General features: G+C 46.5%; 2 protein-coding genes across 3 annotated transcripts in view; one reads left to right on the plus strand and one right to left on the minus strand.

Annotated features, from left to right (window-relative positions):
- Positions 1-2,122: 2,122 nt before the first annotated feature.
- LOC116891516 (sulfotransferase 1A1) lies at positions 2,123-4,821 on the plus strand. The gene is made up of 7 exons (XM_032892654.1): positions 2,123-2,262; positions 2,348-2,473; positions 2,554-2,651; positions 3,278-3,404; positions 3,494-3,588; positions 4,083-4,263; positions 4,435-4,821. The coding sequence occupies exons 1-7, from the start codon at positions 2,127-2,129 to the stop codon at positions 4,545-4,547; spliced, it is 876 nt and encodes a 291-aa protein (XP_032748545.1). The 5' UTR covers positions 2,123-2,126; the 3' UTR covers positions 4,548-4,821.
- A 90-nt stretch (positions 4,822-4,911) lies between these two features.
- Positions 4,912-16,556, minus strand: part of Sgf29 (SAGA complex associated factor 29) — a 32,655-nt gene continuing 21,010 nt past the window's right edge. For both annotated transcript variants that reach the window (XM_032892653.1, XM_032892652.1), the window contains exons 2-10: positions 16,056-16,152; positions 13,870-13,945; positions 12,748-12,820; positions 7,005-7,069; positions 6,038-6,167; positions 5,825-5,971; positions 5,601-5,636; positions 5,356-5,518; positions 4,912-5,121 (exon numbers count right to left, since the gene is read on the minus strand). In XM_032892653.1, coding sequence (XP_032748544.1) covers positions 5,005-5,121; positions 5,356-5,518; positions 5,601-5,636; positions 5,825-5,971; positions 6,038-6,167; positions 7,005-7,069; positions 12,748-12,820; positions 13,870-13,945; positions 16,056-16,130 — 882 coding nt within the window. In that variant the 5' untranslated portion in view covers positions 16,131-16,152 and the 3' untranslated portion in view covers positions 4,912-5,004. The remainder of the gene's footprint in view (positions 5,122-5,355; positions 5,519-5,600; positions 5,637-5,824; positions 5,972-6,037; positions 6,168-7,004; positions 7,070-12,747; positions 12,821-13,869; positions 13,946-16,055; positions 16,153-16,556) is intronic.

Consider the following 16,556-nt stretch of genomic DNA (forward strand, 5'->3'; position numbering starts at 1 on the left):
TATGTTTTCAGCACCCCACCCCCCAAGTATCTCGGTCCCAAGCAATATGCCTCTTTGAAGACAGAACCAGGGTATAGACAGACCTTTAAGTGTGCACAGTGCCAAAATGGATTCCTCAGGAGTTCTCTCACACAAAATGCCACATGTGGTTTTAATGTTTAAGCTTGTTCTGGGGATGGATAAAGAGACGAACTTAAAAAAGCCACATACACACATATAGTTTATGTGCATGTGTGTACGCATGTGCTTTCATACCATGGTGTACATGTGGAGGTCAGAAGACAAACTGCCCCAGTCAATTCTCTCCTTCCACTGTAAGAGTCCTGTGGGCTGAACTTGATCATGAAGCTTGGCAGCAAAGCCTTTACCATCTGAGATTTCTGGCTGGCCCCAAACACGCTTCAGGTCTTTATTCTTCTATCCTCCCTGCTCCAGTGGCAGCAGGTGTGACAGCAAAGCAGCTTTCCAGTCAGTAACCCATGAGCAAAATGTTGGGAGCGGTACAGTTCTGAGATGCAACTTGGCACCGTCCCTCCACAGATGCAATGCTTTGCTAGTAGCCTTCTCTATAGGTACCAAATTCTGAGAGGATCCATAGGTGTCAAATTTTGTGAGTGAATCCCCTCTCCATTGATCCTCTCTTCATAGTAGATCCCATGGCTCTAAGGCTTGTCACTGGATCCAAATGCCCACCCACAAGAAAAAAGATGACATAATATATGGAAATATGTATTTACAGTTTTCTTGACTGATCCTCACCAGTCATGTGTAGTACTGGATGAGGTAGCCTAGCAGCCATGATGGTGGGCCACCTTCCAGGACCTTTCGACTCACATTTCCATGAACATCCCTCCCAAGTCTGATGCACCTCCAGTTCCCTGACCTTGCTCCTGCCCATCTCTCTGGACTGTCCCTGATGTCAGAGGTTCCAGGTATTGCTGTGGCTGCTCTCTCTGATCTAAGCCCAAGGTATCTTCAAGACTGGCTTGGAGCCAACAGGCATGTGAATGCTCTGTCCCATCTGGCTACTTTCCTCCCTCTGCTAGAGTGGGTTAATTAGAAGAGATCCATTGATCTACCTTAAGTCTCGGGGAGTTAGGAAGGAGCCAGAAGCAGAGCAAATAAACCCCCCTTCCTTGTTAGCCTCTGCCTGGTTTGGTTTTGTTTTCAACAGGCTAAACCCACAGTCCACAGTAGGGGTAACAGAACTCCGCCCCTCCACCGCCTCCCCGGTTTGTTTCTGGAGAACAGCCAGTCCTAGCACTGTTTCCACACCCTCCCACTTGGGATACAAAATCTTCAGCTCAAAGACCAATTCTGCATTCCCCACATTGCAACGCCTACACAAAGATCCCTACCACTGAGCACCCGGAGGCAAAGCTCAGAACCCCAGGATCAGGTGAGTGGCAGAGTGGGTGGCCACCTTGTCCTGTCCAGATACTGGTTCCAGTGTTCTTCAAGTGCCAGCTAGTCCCTATACTTTTGTTAGTCTACCTGACCCCTGCCTGGGCCTCTAGCCTCTCTGCTTTCCCCATGCATACCCGACCTCAGAAGAGCAACTGTAGCTTGTCTGAGTTCCCTTCTCTTTTCTGGCTGGTTTTAGACTCCTTTTTATTTTAATAGAAAGTCTCTCCCTACCCTGCAACAAGCTGAATAGCTAAATTGATTATATTTTTCTCAGAGCAAAATAAGGTATCAGTTCTAGATGGGCTGAGGCATTTCTGAAGGTAACAGAAGTCCAAGGGGGGGAAAATGGCGAGAGGCCATGGGCTGGCAGCTGCTCTAGGAAGTAGTACAGAGACTTAGCTGGTGCCCAACGTTTTCTTACATATAAGCTAGAATAAACTGGGAAATATCAAACATTGTATTGATTCTACCTCAGAGTACTTTAATGCCTGGACTATGTATGCTTGGGCACTAGGGACATGGGACATTCCACAGGGGAGCAGACGAATAGCACAGTAGTGACTTGGTGGAGGTAGATTTGCCTTTGATTCCCAGATCTACCTGTCACCTTGGGGGGGGGGCTCTGCCAAAGCCTCAGGATCCCAATCTTAAATAATTCAGCACATGGTACTGTGAACTTGCTAGAGAAGTGGGTTTTACTCTGTTCTTAATGCAGCAATATGGAATTCTCCCGTCCACCGCTAGTGCATGTGAAGGGTGTCCCACTCATCAAATACTTTGCAGAGACAATTGGGCCATTGCAGAACTTCACAGCCTGGCCTGATGACTTGCTGATCAGCACATACCCAAAGTCTGGTGAGCAATGGTTCCCACCACATACACACTTTGGAAGCAGGTCTAGACTCTAAGCCCTGCTCACCTCTTGTCCCTCCCTTTCCAGGTACTACCTGGATGAGTGAGATCCTGGATATGATCTATCAGGATGGCAAGCTAGAGAAGTGTGGCCGTGCCCCCATCTATGCCCGGGTACCCTTCCTTGAGTTCAAATGTCCAGGGGTTCCCTCAGGTATGTGCATGGGGTGCTAAAAACAAGTGGAGAAAGGCAGGACCAGGTCCCAGTTTAACAAAGTTCCCTGTTCAACATAGGTCTTGAAACTTTGGAAAAGACACCAGCCCCACGGCTCCTTAAGACACATCTGCCCCTGTCCTTGCTCCCTCAGAGTCTGCTGGATCAGAAGGTCAAGGTAAAAACAAACAAACAACAAAAAACCCATTATGGTAGTACCTTCCATCATGTGGGAAGCAGAGGCAGAACGACTGGGAGCATTTGCTGCACAGCAAGTTCAAGACTGTGTCTCACTCAAAAAGACAAAGAAAGAAGGAATGGAAGGGGGAAGGGTGAGAGGAGGCAGGAGCCTTTGGGGTCATCGTGGCTTTGGTTTGTTCTGTTGGGAACTGTAGGATTACTCAAGCCCTGGTTCATCTCATACGGAGGGTTACTGGCTGTCACTCTGGAAGGGCTCAGGTAACAAGGAAAATGGATGCTGAGTCTAGGTGTTCACAGGACGTAGACAGGCTGATGGGACTCTGACTTAGCATGTGGATGTACTGCCAATAAAGGAGTCAGATAAAACAGTTCAAGGAATTGCCAGGACTTTGGTATCAGAGAAGGTACAATCTTAGGACAATGATACCCATACCATGAGATCTCAACAACTCAACTGCCAGTCTTGTTTTCTCTTCTGCTATCCCAAAAGGAAGTGTTGGGAATTCCCGCATGCTAGAAGGTCCCACCACCTCACTTGATCTTGTGAAGGGTGACAGGAAAGCAGAAGAAACAGAACTGGGGGTGGGCTGTCTTCCCCTGCAGGTGATCTACATTGCCCGAAATGCAAAGGATGTGGTTGTCTCCTATTATAACTTCTACAACATGGCCAAGCTGCACCCTGATCCAGGCACCTGGGACAGCTTCTTGGAGAACTTCATGGATGGGAAAGGTGGGTGTGAGTTTGCTGCAAGGAAGGCTGGACCTGAGGGGCACAGCTGTGGCTCACAGGGCCTGTGCCTACGCCCTGTCCTCTCCCAGTGTCCTATGGGTCGTGGTACCAGCACGTGAAGGAGTGGTGGGAGCTGAGACACACTCACCCTGTTCTCTATCTCTTCTATGAAGACATAAAGGAGGTGAGCCTGCCTGCTCCCACTTGCTTCTGTGTCATACCTGCTGGCTAGGAACCTTACCTGGCCCTATACTGACCCTCTGAGCCCCATGCTATCCAAGCCCCACTGCAGACCAGCACTCGCCATCCTACTTCCTGCTGAGGACCACAGCACAGCTCAGCAGAGACAGCTGCACAGCCCTTACCTTGCTTGCAGTAGGTGTTAGTCATATGTGCCATCACTGATCGGGTGGCTTGCTGCTCTTGCTTCTCCCTGCTCCAGAGGTGCCAAGTCTGGGCACCAGTGATCAAAGTCTGTCCCTGTCCTCTCCCAGAAGGAACCCAGTGATCATGCCAAGATGGCAGGGTGGGAAGCCTCCTATTTTGCCCCAGGGTAAGAGGCACAGAGTCAAGGAATCAGTTCTGAGAATTCCTTAGTAGAAGTGACCTGCTCCTTGCGGGTGACCCTCCAACCTTATTCCATCAAGCATCCAAACTGAGATCCTCTTCCTGTTCCAGAACCCCAAAAGGGAGATCAAGAAGATTCTAGAGTTTTTAGGGCGCTCTCTACCCGAGGAGACTGTGGATTCCATTGTTCACTACACATCTTTCAAGAAAATGAAAGAGAACTGCATGACTAACTACACAACCATCCCCACTGAGATTATGGACCACAATGTTTCTCCCTTCATGAGGAAAGGTGGGTAGTAGCCTAGATGGGAAGGGAGATTGGATGTAACCTTGTAACCTATAGTCAGTCAATCAGTCTCTCTCTCTTTCTCTCTCTCTTTTCTTCTCTCTCTTTTCCTCTCTCTCTTCCCCCCTCCCTCTCTCTCTCTCTCTCTCTCTCTCTCTCTCTCTCTCTCTCCAGGTACTATTGGGGACTGGAAAAATACCTTCACTGTAGCCCAGAATGAGCGCTTTGATGCCCACTATGCTAAGACAATGACAGATTGTGACTTTAAGTTTCGTTGTGAACTATAAGTGGATTATGGCTATACTGGGAACCAAGGCAAACTGACACAGCCCATCATGATCTCAAGTAAGATGTGATGTGTTCAATCTACTTGTTGTATGCCTAGAGGAAATCTGAGCTAAGAGAATAGGATTGGGGATGCGGCTGAGGCAGAGGGTTTTATCAACGCATGTCAGGAAAGCAATCAGTCCTAACACCTAAAAAGAACCTAAAGTACAAACATGCAAAAATAGTAAGATAAACTATATTTTACCTGAAAGAATAAATGCCACTGGGAAATGACTGGACCTTCTCCCTCTTGCGGCCATCAATCTCACGTGTCTGATGGAGGAGGGCAAGAGGGTCTGACGTAGTGAGGCCCAGGAGACATGGTGAGAGGGAAGAGTATTTATTGGATCATAGGAATTCCTTTGTTGCCTTCTCCCATGAGGTTGGCTGGGGCAGATTCAAGCCTGCCAGCCCGATTCACTTTTTCTTGGGCTCCTTACAAGCCACCACGTACCTCTGGGCCACATTGAGGGGAGGGGAGTAGCCATCTGCATAGGAGGTATCTTCAAACAGGACTGAGTAGTCATCCTGAGGCTGAGGATACATACAGGAAGGGTCAAGGTGCTTCTAGGCCAGGGCAGCCTCTCCTTGCCCTAAGCCCTAGATACACCTCCCCACCTCTCCGGCTTTCCTCTCTACCTTGCACTCAAGGGGTCTGGTACTACCAGGGAAGCCTATGTGTAGGAGATGAAGGGCAACAAGGCAGAAGGCAGCATCCTGAAGAATGAAGGGAAACTACCCCAAAGACCTTCCATGGTGGCTCCTTACCCTCTGTGGTGGGGTGTGGATCAGGGCACGGTAGAAGCAGGTGGTCTGGGGATATAGTGCCAGCACCAGCTGCTCCTTCTGGAATAAGGCCTCAGGGTCTGTCTCAGGGTTAGCTTTCCACTGAGGCAGTGGGATGATGCGCCGTCGGCTCAGGGTATGTCTCCTGGGGGAACAATATAGGCCATGACCAGGGAAGCTTCTCCCAAAAGCTTGGTGACTCCCCTGTTCCCCACTTGGACACTCACTCTTTGCCTTCTTCATCAATGTCGTCTACCTCATACCTGTAGGCAAACAGAAGTGAAACAGTGCTGGAACAAAAGGCACAGTTTGTACCTGGGAGTGGGGCATGAGAGAGGATGAGAGGGGCTGAAGAAGCTTGAGGAAGCACCACCCAGCACCCTCTGTTGGAAGTTTTCCTCCCGTGCTGCAGAAGTGGGTGTGGTACGAATGCAGTCAGGCACACACTCACTTGTTGGTAGCATGGCTGTAACTGACTACTTCAGCTAGGATCCACTGCTCATCCCCTTCCACAGCCTTCACCCTAGCAGCCACCTTGTCTCCAGGTTTGGCCACATAGTCCCCTGAGGCTGGAATGGCTCCACAGAGGGGTGGGGGCCTGTAGAGAAAGCCTGTTAGTCTGGCCCCCCAACACCAGCCCTCTCTGGCTAGTTCCTGCCCTCACTTGTCACCAGGCTTCCCGATCCAGAGGGGCAGGGTCATGGCAGACTGCTGCAGTAGCGTCATCAGCACCCCTCTGCGCATGGTCTTCCGTGGGGGCTCTGAGTCATTGTAGAGACCTGCGATCTTGGCCGCTGTGGGAAGCAAGTGAACCCCTGAGGCCCTGTGTATGGTACCTGACCCAGTCACACCCCAGCAACTGCTTTGAGCTGGAGCACTTTATACCAGGACTCCCCCAAACTTATCCTCATCCCTTCTTAACAGATGTCTAAGGCTGAGTCTAAGGAATTGCTTGACAGGTCTAACTACTAAATGGGTGAGATGCCAGGACAATGGACACCTTCGTGGAGAGGAACTAAAGCAGTGCACAGTGGGGCTTCCAGGATTCAGGTTGCATTCTGTTCCCTGACTGAGGTGCTGGGCCAATGAAAATTTTTGAATGATATACCTACACTTATCTCCTTTCTACCAGGGCATGTAATTTTAGCAAAAGCTGCACAAATTATCTAGTGTGGATCCTTGGCCTCCTCACACTCATAGCTCATCACCCTCTTTAATTGAAAACAAACAAAAATGGTACCATGATCACACTAAGGGGTAAAGCATTGACTCTGGGGCAAGGCAGATGTCAGGAGGCCAAGGCAATGGAACCTGAGGAAACCTGGAAGGCAGGGGGCTAAGCAAGTTTCAAATATGTAGCTGGCCTAGGAATACAAAGGGTGACAGACTGTCACCACAGCATGCCATAGAGAAGCAGGACAGGAAGGGAAGAGACGGCTGAGTGAGCAAGGGCAGTATGAGGGTGGGCAGAGAACTAGGCAAACTCTCTGCCTCTGAGTCTGTGTCAGACAGCTCTGAGGGGTGACCCTACAGATTCAGGTCCCATATCCCCTTGCTAGAAGCCATGACTATTGTCCCACAAGCCCCCACCTTGCCTGGTGAAGAAATGCCCTGCATTTTCTCCCACTCACCAATCCGCCTCTCTTCCAACAGAGACTTGATCTCAGCTATCTTATCCAGCGCTTTGCGGAGGATGCTAGGCAGGGAAGGGAGAAAAGAATGCCAGGTGAGGCACTCAGCACGAGCTTCATGGCAGTGTGGACTCCTCAGACCAAGTCTATGATGAAAACTTCAGCTCCTGGTGGGTGTGGTGGCTGACACCTGTAATCTTAACACTTAGGAGTCTACAGCAACTGTGTTGTGAGTTGATGCTATGTTAGCTATAATGAATCCCAGGTCTGCCTGGGCTAGAGTGAGGCCTTGCTTCCAACATCAAAGGAGAGTCTACAGAGATGGCACAGTGAGTCCAGTACCTGCTGTGCAAGCCTGAGGATCTGAGTTAGACTCCCAACACCCATGGGAGAGCCAGACAGCATGGTGTGCTCCTGTTATCCCAGCACTGGGTTACCACAGAGACAGCTGGATCCTTGGAGCTCATTAGCCAAGCAGCCAAGTCAATGAGTTCCAGGTTCAATGAGAAACCCTGCTTCAAAAACCAAGGTGGATACCCAAAAAATCAAGGAAGATACCCAATGCTGACCTCTGGCCTCTACATGGACACTCAACCATGTGCACTGACACTCCCATGCCTGGGGACCTACAAAAATATATGTGCATACCACATTAAAAAAAAAAAACCCACACACACACACATACACATATATCAATCACACAAAAATATTAAAAGAAAAAAATACAGACCATAAATAGAAGTGAGTACTATCCCAGATAGCTCAGTCAACGACTGTATATGTCACAATTCTGTGACAGTGGCCCCACAGAATTAAAATGAAGGCGAATAAATTTTACTGCCTCATGACACCCCTGCCAGCAATTGAGGTTTGGTCTTTTTTTTTTTTTTTTAAAATTTTTTATTTATTTATTTATTTACTGTAAGTGCACTATAGCTGTTTTCAGAAATAACAGAAGAGGACATCAGATCTCATTACAGATGGTTGTGAGCTACCATTTGGTTGCTGGGAGTTGAACTCAGGACCTCTGAAAGAGCCGTCAGTGCTCTTAACCACTGAGCCATCTCTCCAGCCCTAGGTTTGGTCTTTTATTGTGTACTATAATGCTAAGTGCAGCCCCCAGGGAGACCTAAGTGAGTTATGTGATCCAAATTATTTCTGATTGGTGAATAAAGATGCTGACAGCCGGGGTTGGGGATTTAGCTCAGTGGTAGAGCGCTTTCCTAGGAAGTGCAAGGCCCTGGGTTTGGTCCCCAGCTCCGAAAAAAAGAACCAAAAAAAAAAAAAAAAAAAGATGCTGACAGCCAATAGTTGAACAGAAGAAATATAGGCAGGGTTTAGGGTTCCCAGGTTCCCAGGTTCTCTTCAGACCCCCTAGGGGAGAAGGTGAAGAGAGAGAAGCTGCCATGGGTTAGGTGAGTCATGAAAACATGGCCCCAGGGCTGGCCAATTGGAGTTAGGAGCATCCCAGATGAAACACAGTAAGTAATAACAGGGTTTTCAATAGGAAAGTAGATTTTAATAGCATCAAGGGTAGATATCTGCCCAGCTCCTGTGCTGTTTAGGCTTAATTGTAAATATAAAGATTGTCTGTGTCTTTTATCCAGGAACTAAATGGTCAAAGGCAGGGTAGAAACCCCAGATTGGAATTAAAAATTTCTACAAGAGACAGCTTAATGTTATAGTGTAACATGTTACATGCTCTACACTGACAGTCATATACAATCCACTGGATTATAGTAACAACTGTGACACTGGCAGCTACCTTACACAGCTAATATTCACAGAATGTCTTTATTATGTAAGAGACCACAGTGTCAATACATCAAAGTTTGTGTCAATGCCCTGTGATATTCACACTGAGATTCATCAATGACGAGTCTCAGAATGTTAACTAACCAATGACTATATATATTTTTTTAGTGCTAGGGACTGAAACAAGGGCCACTTGCAAGCTGGGCACTTGTAAGCTGGGCACTTGCTCTACCACTGAGCACTATCCCCAACCCTATTTTCAACTGGAAAAGCATAAATAGCAGTCAGGCATGGTGGCTCATCTTTAGTCTCAGCACTTGGCAGGCAGAAGCAGGTGGATCTCTGAGTTCCAGGCCAGCCTGGTCTACAAAACAAGTTCCATGACAGTCAAGGCTAAACAGAGAAATCTTATTTCAAATAATCAACCAACAACAGAAACAAAGAACGCCACCAGAAGGTACAAAGAGCAATGTCGTATAAAGTGGAGATACCACCCCTGAGAAGGAAGGTCACTGCTCCGCCCTACCCTGCAGAAATCCTGACAAAGCTCTGACCTGAAGGACAAGAAGGGACGCCTGATTTGAGTATACCACTCCCTAACAGGCTCTGTGTTTGAGCAGGTGGTCCTTAGCTGGAGCTTTGTGCATGGTTCTGGATGCTTTAGGAGGTGGGGCCTTGCTAAAGAAAGAGGGCTGGTAAGGTATAGACCTTATGGGTTCTGGCCTGAGCTCTGCTTCCTGAATACAATGTAACCATCGGTCTCATGTTCCTGCTGCCATGCCTTCCCTTCCACGATAGAAAACCCTCTCAAAGCATGAAGCCAAAATAAATCCTTCTTCCCATTAAGTTGCTTCTTCTGGGCATTCCAATACAGTAAGGAGTAAGTAACACAGGGAAACTCCAGGGCTGTTCCAAGTACAGAGGGAAGGGAGGAACCAGGAGCCTAGAGAGACTAGCCCAGCTCAGTGTGGCCAGGTCACAGGGACTCATTCCCTGTAAGACTGAAGCCGTCCCCACTCCTGTGTGGTCCGGTGGCCTGGCCTCCAGAAGCCAATTTACAGGGGCTCCAGGCTGGCAGTAGACAGTAGACAGCGTACAGCTTCTCCAGAAGTTTCTTTATCTCAGATCTTGTGAATTCTCATGGAAAAGGCTCCAAAGTTGATCAGCAGGAACAACTTCACTGTGGGTCACTGTTATTCTGTTTCCACAAACCCTTGGCAAAGCTTGTGGGTGCTGGCACTCCAGAAAGCAAAGAATGATAGTCAGGAGGCCAAAGAACATCAGGAGGCTGATGTTGCTGTGGGACTGTTTGGAGAACACAGTTTTATGTCATAAGCCCAAAGCTGCAGTCTACATGACATCAAAACAAACAACAAAACCCATCAAGAATCCAGCCCAATCCTTCAGGAAAAAACAAAAGGGCACTTAAAAACTAGAAGTTAATGTGAAATGGGATATTCAAAACAGCCACAAAGCATTTCCCAAGACATTTGGTGATTACACAAAGGAAAACAGAAACCTGGGAGATCCCACATCAAGCAATGAGACAATAGTATCTTAGGCCTTCTAATAGAAAGTTGTTACTGTGTTACACACACCCGAAGCAGAAGTTCAAACCTGATTCTAGAAGTCAGGAAGCACTAAGTACACCCATAGGAGGGACTACCACAGAATAACTAGCCTATAATCTGCAAAAGGTAACGTGACAAAGGGATAAGAGACTGAAAACTGTTCCAGATCAAAGAAGACTCAAAACAAGACACTGAGCGATGGAGATCTGCACTAGGACAGGACCTGTCTCATGGTGAAACTTGAGTAAGTTTTCTGGGTCACAGTTTTATATCTGAACTGATGTCCTAATTTTGAGATGATTACAGTTTTAGGATCATGTTCCAATATATATGATATATAATAAATTTTAAAAATGTATCTGATATATAAGAAACAGTATGGTATTGATTACCTAACACCAAGTGGCATGGGTTTGTCTGACCTAGCTGGCAAGTACCCTGAATGGTTGGACCTGGTAGCCTCATCTCTTTGGCTTGCTTTTTCTCTTCCAGCTGCTAGGTTGGGAAGGTCTGGTTGGATGTTTATAGGGTGACTATATTATTTAAGAGTCTAAAAACCTGAATTTGGAAAAAGATTTCAATGTAGGCCCATGTGTACCTAACAGCCTAAGTGCTGAATGCTAGGTAAGTCATGCCAGACATTCCATACCAAACTCCAGTCTGAGTCTTCACTCTGCTCAGTCAGGAAAGGAAGGGGTGGCTTGCTTTTTACTCTCAAATGAAGACCTGGGGGTGTACTCAATAGTACAGAGCTTGCTTAGTATGCATAAGGTGCTGGGTCCTCTCCCTAGCACTACAAAAGGAAACACACACACACACACACACACACACACACACACACACACACACACACACACACACGTGTGCGCACAAAAAAACAAAAACAAAAACAAACAAAAAAACCACATGCAGCACTCTGCCTTATGCGAGCTCCACTAGCCCAGGCAAGTGTTCTTCTGCAGGAGTAGAACCCATCCATCTTCTGTTCTGTGCCCCAACCTCACATGGGGAGCCACGTCAGACCACTCCAACCAAACTAGAAACTCTGGCATCCAGATCTTCCTGTCTGCAAACTAGCTCCCTAATGAACCTCAAAAACTGCTGCTCTTGGGCTAGCCTTTGCTCCCTACCTTTCTACCATGTCCCACTCACCCGTCATCACCTTGGATTTGGTCTCTAACTGGTCTTGAATCCTGCCCCAACCCTTTTTATTGCAGCTTTAGGCTTTATTGGTTCCCAGAGGCCTCTAAAGTGAGGCTTGTGGTACATCAGGCTCTTGTGAACTACCCCTCTTCCTAAGCCACGTAGGGCATCCTTATGGCCCTCAAAATGCAGGAATCACTAAAAACATCAGGCTAACACTTAGTATGAAGGCTTAAAATTAATTTTCTGGCTACAACCTGCTCTAAAAAATAGAAAGCCTGGAAGTGGTGGTGCAGGCCTTTAATCCAGCCTGGTCTACAGAGTGATTCCAGGATTCCAGGATTGCCAGGTTTACACAGAGAAACGCTGTCTTAAAAAAAAAAAAAAAAAAAAAAGGTAAAGAGAATTGGCTACATATAATGCCACATTAACTGTAACTTGTCAGAATCCTGTGAGATGTGTTCATTTAAAATAAGTGTGCAGTAGAGAGGCCCTGTTCAGCACCTGGCAGAGTTCTATGGACTTTCTACCTTAGAAGCCAGGCTTCCAAGTTGTATGGGTTTTGACAGATTTTATAATCCCTTGACAGTAAATTGGGACAACACTATAAACTACAAAAAGGAGTGCTTTGAGGATCAAGTGACATAAATAAATATATGAAGTATTTAGACCAGGCATGGTGGTGCATATCTTCAATCCCAGTACTAGGGAGGCAAAAGGAGGCTAATCTCTGTAAGTTGGAGGCCAGCCTGATCTACATGGTTAGTTCCAGGCCAAGGCTACATGGTGTGACTCAGTATAAAAAAATAAAATAAACTGAAGTACTTGGAATGGTACCAGAGCACAGCAGCGTCACCTAGTGGTCCTTGTTTCCATTACAGGCTGCAATAGTCTGTACCTCATAGGAGGGGAGGGCCGGAACAGTTTGTAGAATCTGGCATTCTCGCCATAATCCCACTGTATGTTCACAGTCTGATAGAGTTGTTATCCAATTTGTAATGACAAGGCAACAGAGATTCAACTGACTGACTGTCAGGTCACATGACTAGGAAGTTGTGGGGACAGGACAAGCTTTACTGCCATCTATAAAACAATAAGCTAAAGGGGAAGGCTGGGTAATGAAGCAAAAGCTTGGGAAGGTTCAAGCAATGGGAAAGGCTGAGTGGGACCCTCTTCACAGACAGAAGGTAAGTTGGGGCCATGTTCCCCGAGCATATGTGGCCCAGCCTGGGCAACAGGGACGGAGAGAGCAGCACCCCGTGAGTGACACTTACTTGCACTCCGCCTCCGCATCGGCCTTGGCGGTTGTGTAGAGCCCTCGGAGCTTTGTCCGGTAATAAGGAGAAACTGTAAAACAAGGACAAGGAGCATGAACAAGAGGAGGTGGCAGTATGTGCCTTGATTCCAGGACACCAGGGTCAGCTTGAAGAGGCCAGGGCCTGGATTCCAGGCGTCTGGAAGTTTAAACGTGCTTCCAGGTTAGTAAGATGGCTTAGTATGGAAAATAACTTCCAGGTTAGTAAGGTGGCTTAGTATGGAAAGTACTTCCAGGTTAGTAAGGTGGCTTAGTATGGAAAGTACTTCCAGGTTAGTAAGATGGCTTAGTATGGAAAGATCTTGCCTCACTTGCAAGTACCAGGAACCAGCTCTATAGCTCAAGTAAAAAAAAAAAAGTCAGTCATGCCAGATGCATTTGTTGTTAAAATCACAGTAGATATCTATAACTTTAAAAGTTGAAGGCCAGTCTGGCATACAATAAGATCTAGGACAGCCAGGGCTACATAGTGTACTGTGTCTACAAACAAACAAATAATGAAAAAAGGTGAATGGTGTCTGAGGAAGAAACATAAGGTTGGCCTTTGCACATATACCCATATGCATACATGTACATATATACAACCACCCCAACACACATCTAAAAGGGGCTTCCTGTTCAACATGATCACATTTCCATATGGTAAACACACCATCATCATTCTTGAAAAGCACGTTCTAACCTGTTACCTGTCCATACATGTCATGGACATGTCATGACAGTTACTGAGAAGAAGTATGCATTGTCCAAAGCTATTCTAACTTAGAGAGCAGCAGGCTCAGGGCGATGGCCTGTCTTGGGGCATATGCACAGGCCATAGAGGAGCTCTGCTGTAAGGTAAGTTCTCTGTCATACAAGACTGCCTTTCTAGTCCTGAGCTGAGGGACTCTAGGTCCTTTGGTGCAGAGCAGTCTGTCATCAGTCCCTGTCATTTCAGGTCATTCAGCCAAAGGAATAATGACCCTAAAGAACAACTTTGGAATATGCAATACAGCAAAAACTGCTTTCGAGACATAGTAAGTTCCTGTTCCTAGTTGCAGCTCCTTCCCACCTCCTTTCTCTCCTGCCCTGAATTACTTACTCTTGTTCTCTGTCTGCATTCGCTCGTGGGTTTTCTGAATGTTCACCAAGTTGTGCTCACTTCTCGATCGCTCTTCCTGTAAGGAGGAGGTCAAGAGGCCATGAGGTAGACCTTTTACACTAACAAAAGCCCATTGTTTACATTAAGATTCCCTCTGGGTTACACTGTCCTGAGGGATCTGTCCCTATCTCCACAGTCCTATATGCAAGAGTCCCTAAGTATCCTCCACAGCCCTGCTATCCTCGTATCCCATCCCATGCTCCCAAGGCTCTGGCAATATCTTTTTATTTCTCTAGTTTCGTCCTTTCTAGAATTGCCACACAGTTAGAATGAAGTATATGTAACCTACTGTGATCTTTCACTTAGCAAAAAAGTGCCAGTATTTCATCACTCTTATTTTTCAGGGTACACTTACTACAAAGGGTATTATCTGAAAAGGACTTTCTGGGACTTGCTCCCTATTGGCTCATTAGCCCATGTGATCCAGTGTGTAACTAAACATTAATAAGTCAGGCATAATACATGCCTTTCAGTCTAGCACCTGGGAGGGAGAAGCAGATAGGTCTACAAATTCTAGGCCAGCCTGGTCTACATAGCAAGTTCCAGGCTAGCCAGGCCTACATAGAGAGACACTGTCTCAAAACAAAGCGCGCGCACACACACACACACACACACACACACACACACACACACACACACACACACACACACACATTTCAATGAGCAAATGCTTGGCAAGTCCTTGGTAATAATGAAGAAAACAGAGCAGTGACATGCCCAACATGTCACAGTATGCTACAGGCACAAACATACACCACTCTTTATTTGTGAATGAAAAAAAAGCTATTTTAAAAATAGGAAATGGAGAGATGGCTTAACAGTTAAGTGCACTGGCTGCCATTTCAGAGGACAAAGGTTCTGGATCTGATGATCTCTTCTGTCCGCTGGAGGCACCAGGTATGCACACAGAGAACATGTAGGCACTCACCCATAATCATAAAATAAAAATAAGTCTGAAAAAAAAAAGATTAGTGCACTGGCAGATCCAATTCCCTGGTAGTCACGCAGGACAAATTACAGGTGCACGTGATTATCCGTTTAGTACTGGAATGAGGCACTGTACATTTTTGGGTATGAAGCACACCAAGCCCACTGGTATACATGCACAACATGAGTAGCAGAGTAAACAGAACAGAAAAAGGCTTTGCGAAGAAGAAACAGAAGATGGCCTATGCACTGTGAAACAAGACACACTGTGGCCAGTCTTTTGCTACTTTGTGGGTCCTTTTTTCACTCTTTCTCCACCCCTTTTCTTCCACCCTTTCAACCCTCTAACACTAGGTAGGAGAAAAAAAGGATAGAGGGGAGAGGAAAGAGATCACTGAATAAAGTCAGGAGTCAGAAAGGGAGCGATGTTATCATTAACACTAGCTTCTGCTGACTAGGGGTTGTTGAGTTCCTTAAGGCAAGTTAGATCTTCAAAGTCGGGATATCTTATTGTTTCTTCTCTGTGTTCCACTGCTTAACGGAGGCAACCTGCCCTGCCTCTTGGGGCTCTAGCATTTACATGACTTCTGAAAAGTCCCCAAATTACAAATGTCACACAACTACAGAAACTATCTGCAGCTGGCAAAACCACAGTCCTGCGAGAGCACAAGGCCAGCTTTATTTCCAACTGAACTGCAGTTCAGATATAATATATGTGGACATGGGCCAGAGTAATTAATTTAGGCAGCACAGGGTTAAGATGCAAGTCTGGGTTGTCTAAATCCCATACATTCTAAAGTGCTTTGCCATTTGACTAGATGCTGGAAGTTAACTCTAAATCTTCATATTGTGTCACCTAGTAAGAGCATCCATGCTTACTTGGAGTTTGGGAATAGAGGAAGGAGAGGAGTGATGGCTAATGTGTGTGGTCTAAAACTAATCATGGTTGCAGTTGTACAACTAGTTACTAAACATCACTAAACTGTATGTTTTCGATAGGTCTGTCTTTCAAACAACTGTTAAACAAAAAGAACCCTGAAATCTTGTACTTGACAGAAAACCCAACAGGAATGGCAGTCAGACACAAGAATCCCTCCTTCCACCGCCTTCACAGCTTCTTTGCTCATGCACTTGAGGTCTCTTTGAACATAACCCCACCTCCATACAGCCTAGTGCCACAGCCCAAACTCAGCTCTTACCTGGGTTTGCTTGATCAGCTGATGGAGCTCTGTGAGAAGCTCTGCAATTCGAGAGTCAGCAGACACAAGGGCCATGGGATAGGCCTGTGAAGGGCATCTGGTCAGAGAGGGAAGAAGGAAGGGAAAGCTATCATTGCCTGCTATGGGTTGAACTGTATAGATGACATGTAAAGTCCTAATCCTTGACGCATGTGAATGACCTCTCTGGAAATAGAGCCTTTGCAGATGCAAGCTAGCTTAGAATAAAACCTTGATGTGGAGTGACTGTGTCCTTATAAGAAACAAACTCATGCAGAGGGAAGGTGGGCATATACCACATTGACTTTGAACTTGAGAGCTTTTGTCTTAGCTTTCAGAGTAGTCAGAATTATAGCCAAGGACCACCACACTCTACTTTAAATAAGACTTTATGTGAAGATGCTTTCCAAGTCAAAGGAACATTATTTTCTTACTAGAGAAGAAAGAGAAATCACACACACACACACACACACACACACACAC

The sequence above is a fragment of the Rattus rattus genome, chromosome 2, assembly GCF_011064425.1.
Source record: "Rattus rattus isolate New Zealand chromosome 2, Rrattus_CSIRO_v1, whole genome shotgun sequence".
Taxonomy (NCBI): domain Eukaryota; kingdom Metazoa; phylum Chordata; class Mammalia; order Rodentia; family Muridae; genus Rattus; species Rattus rattus.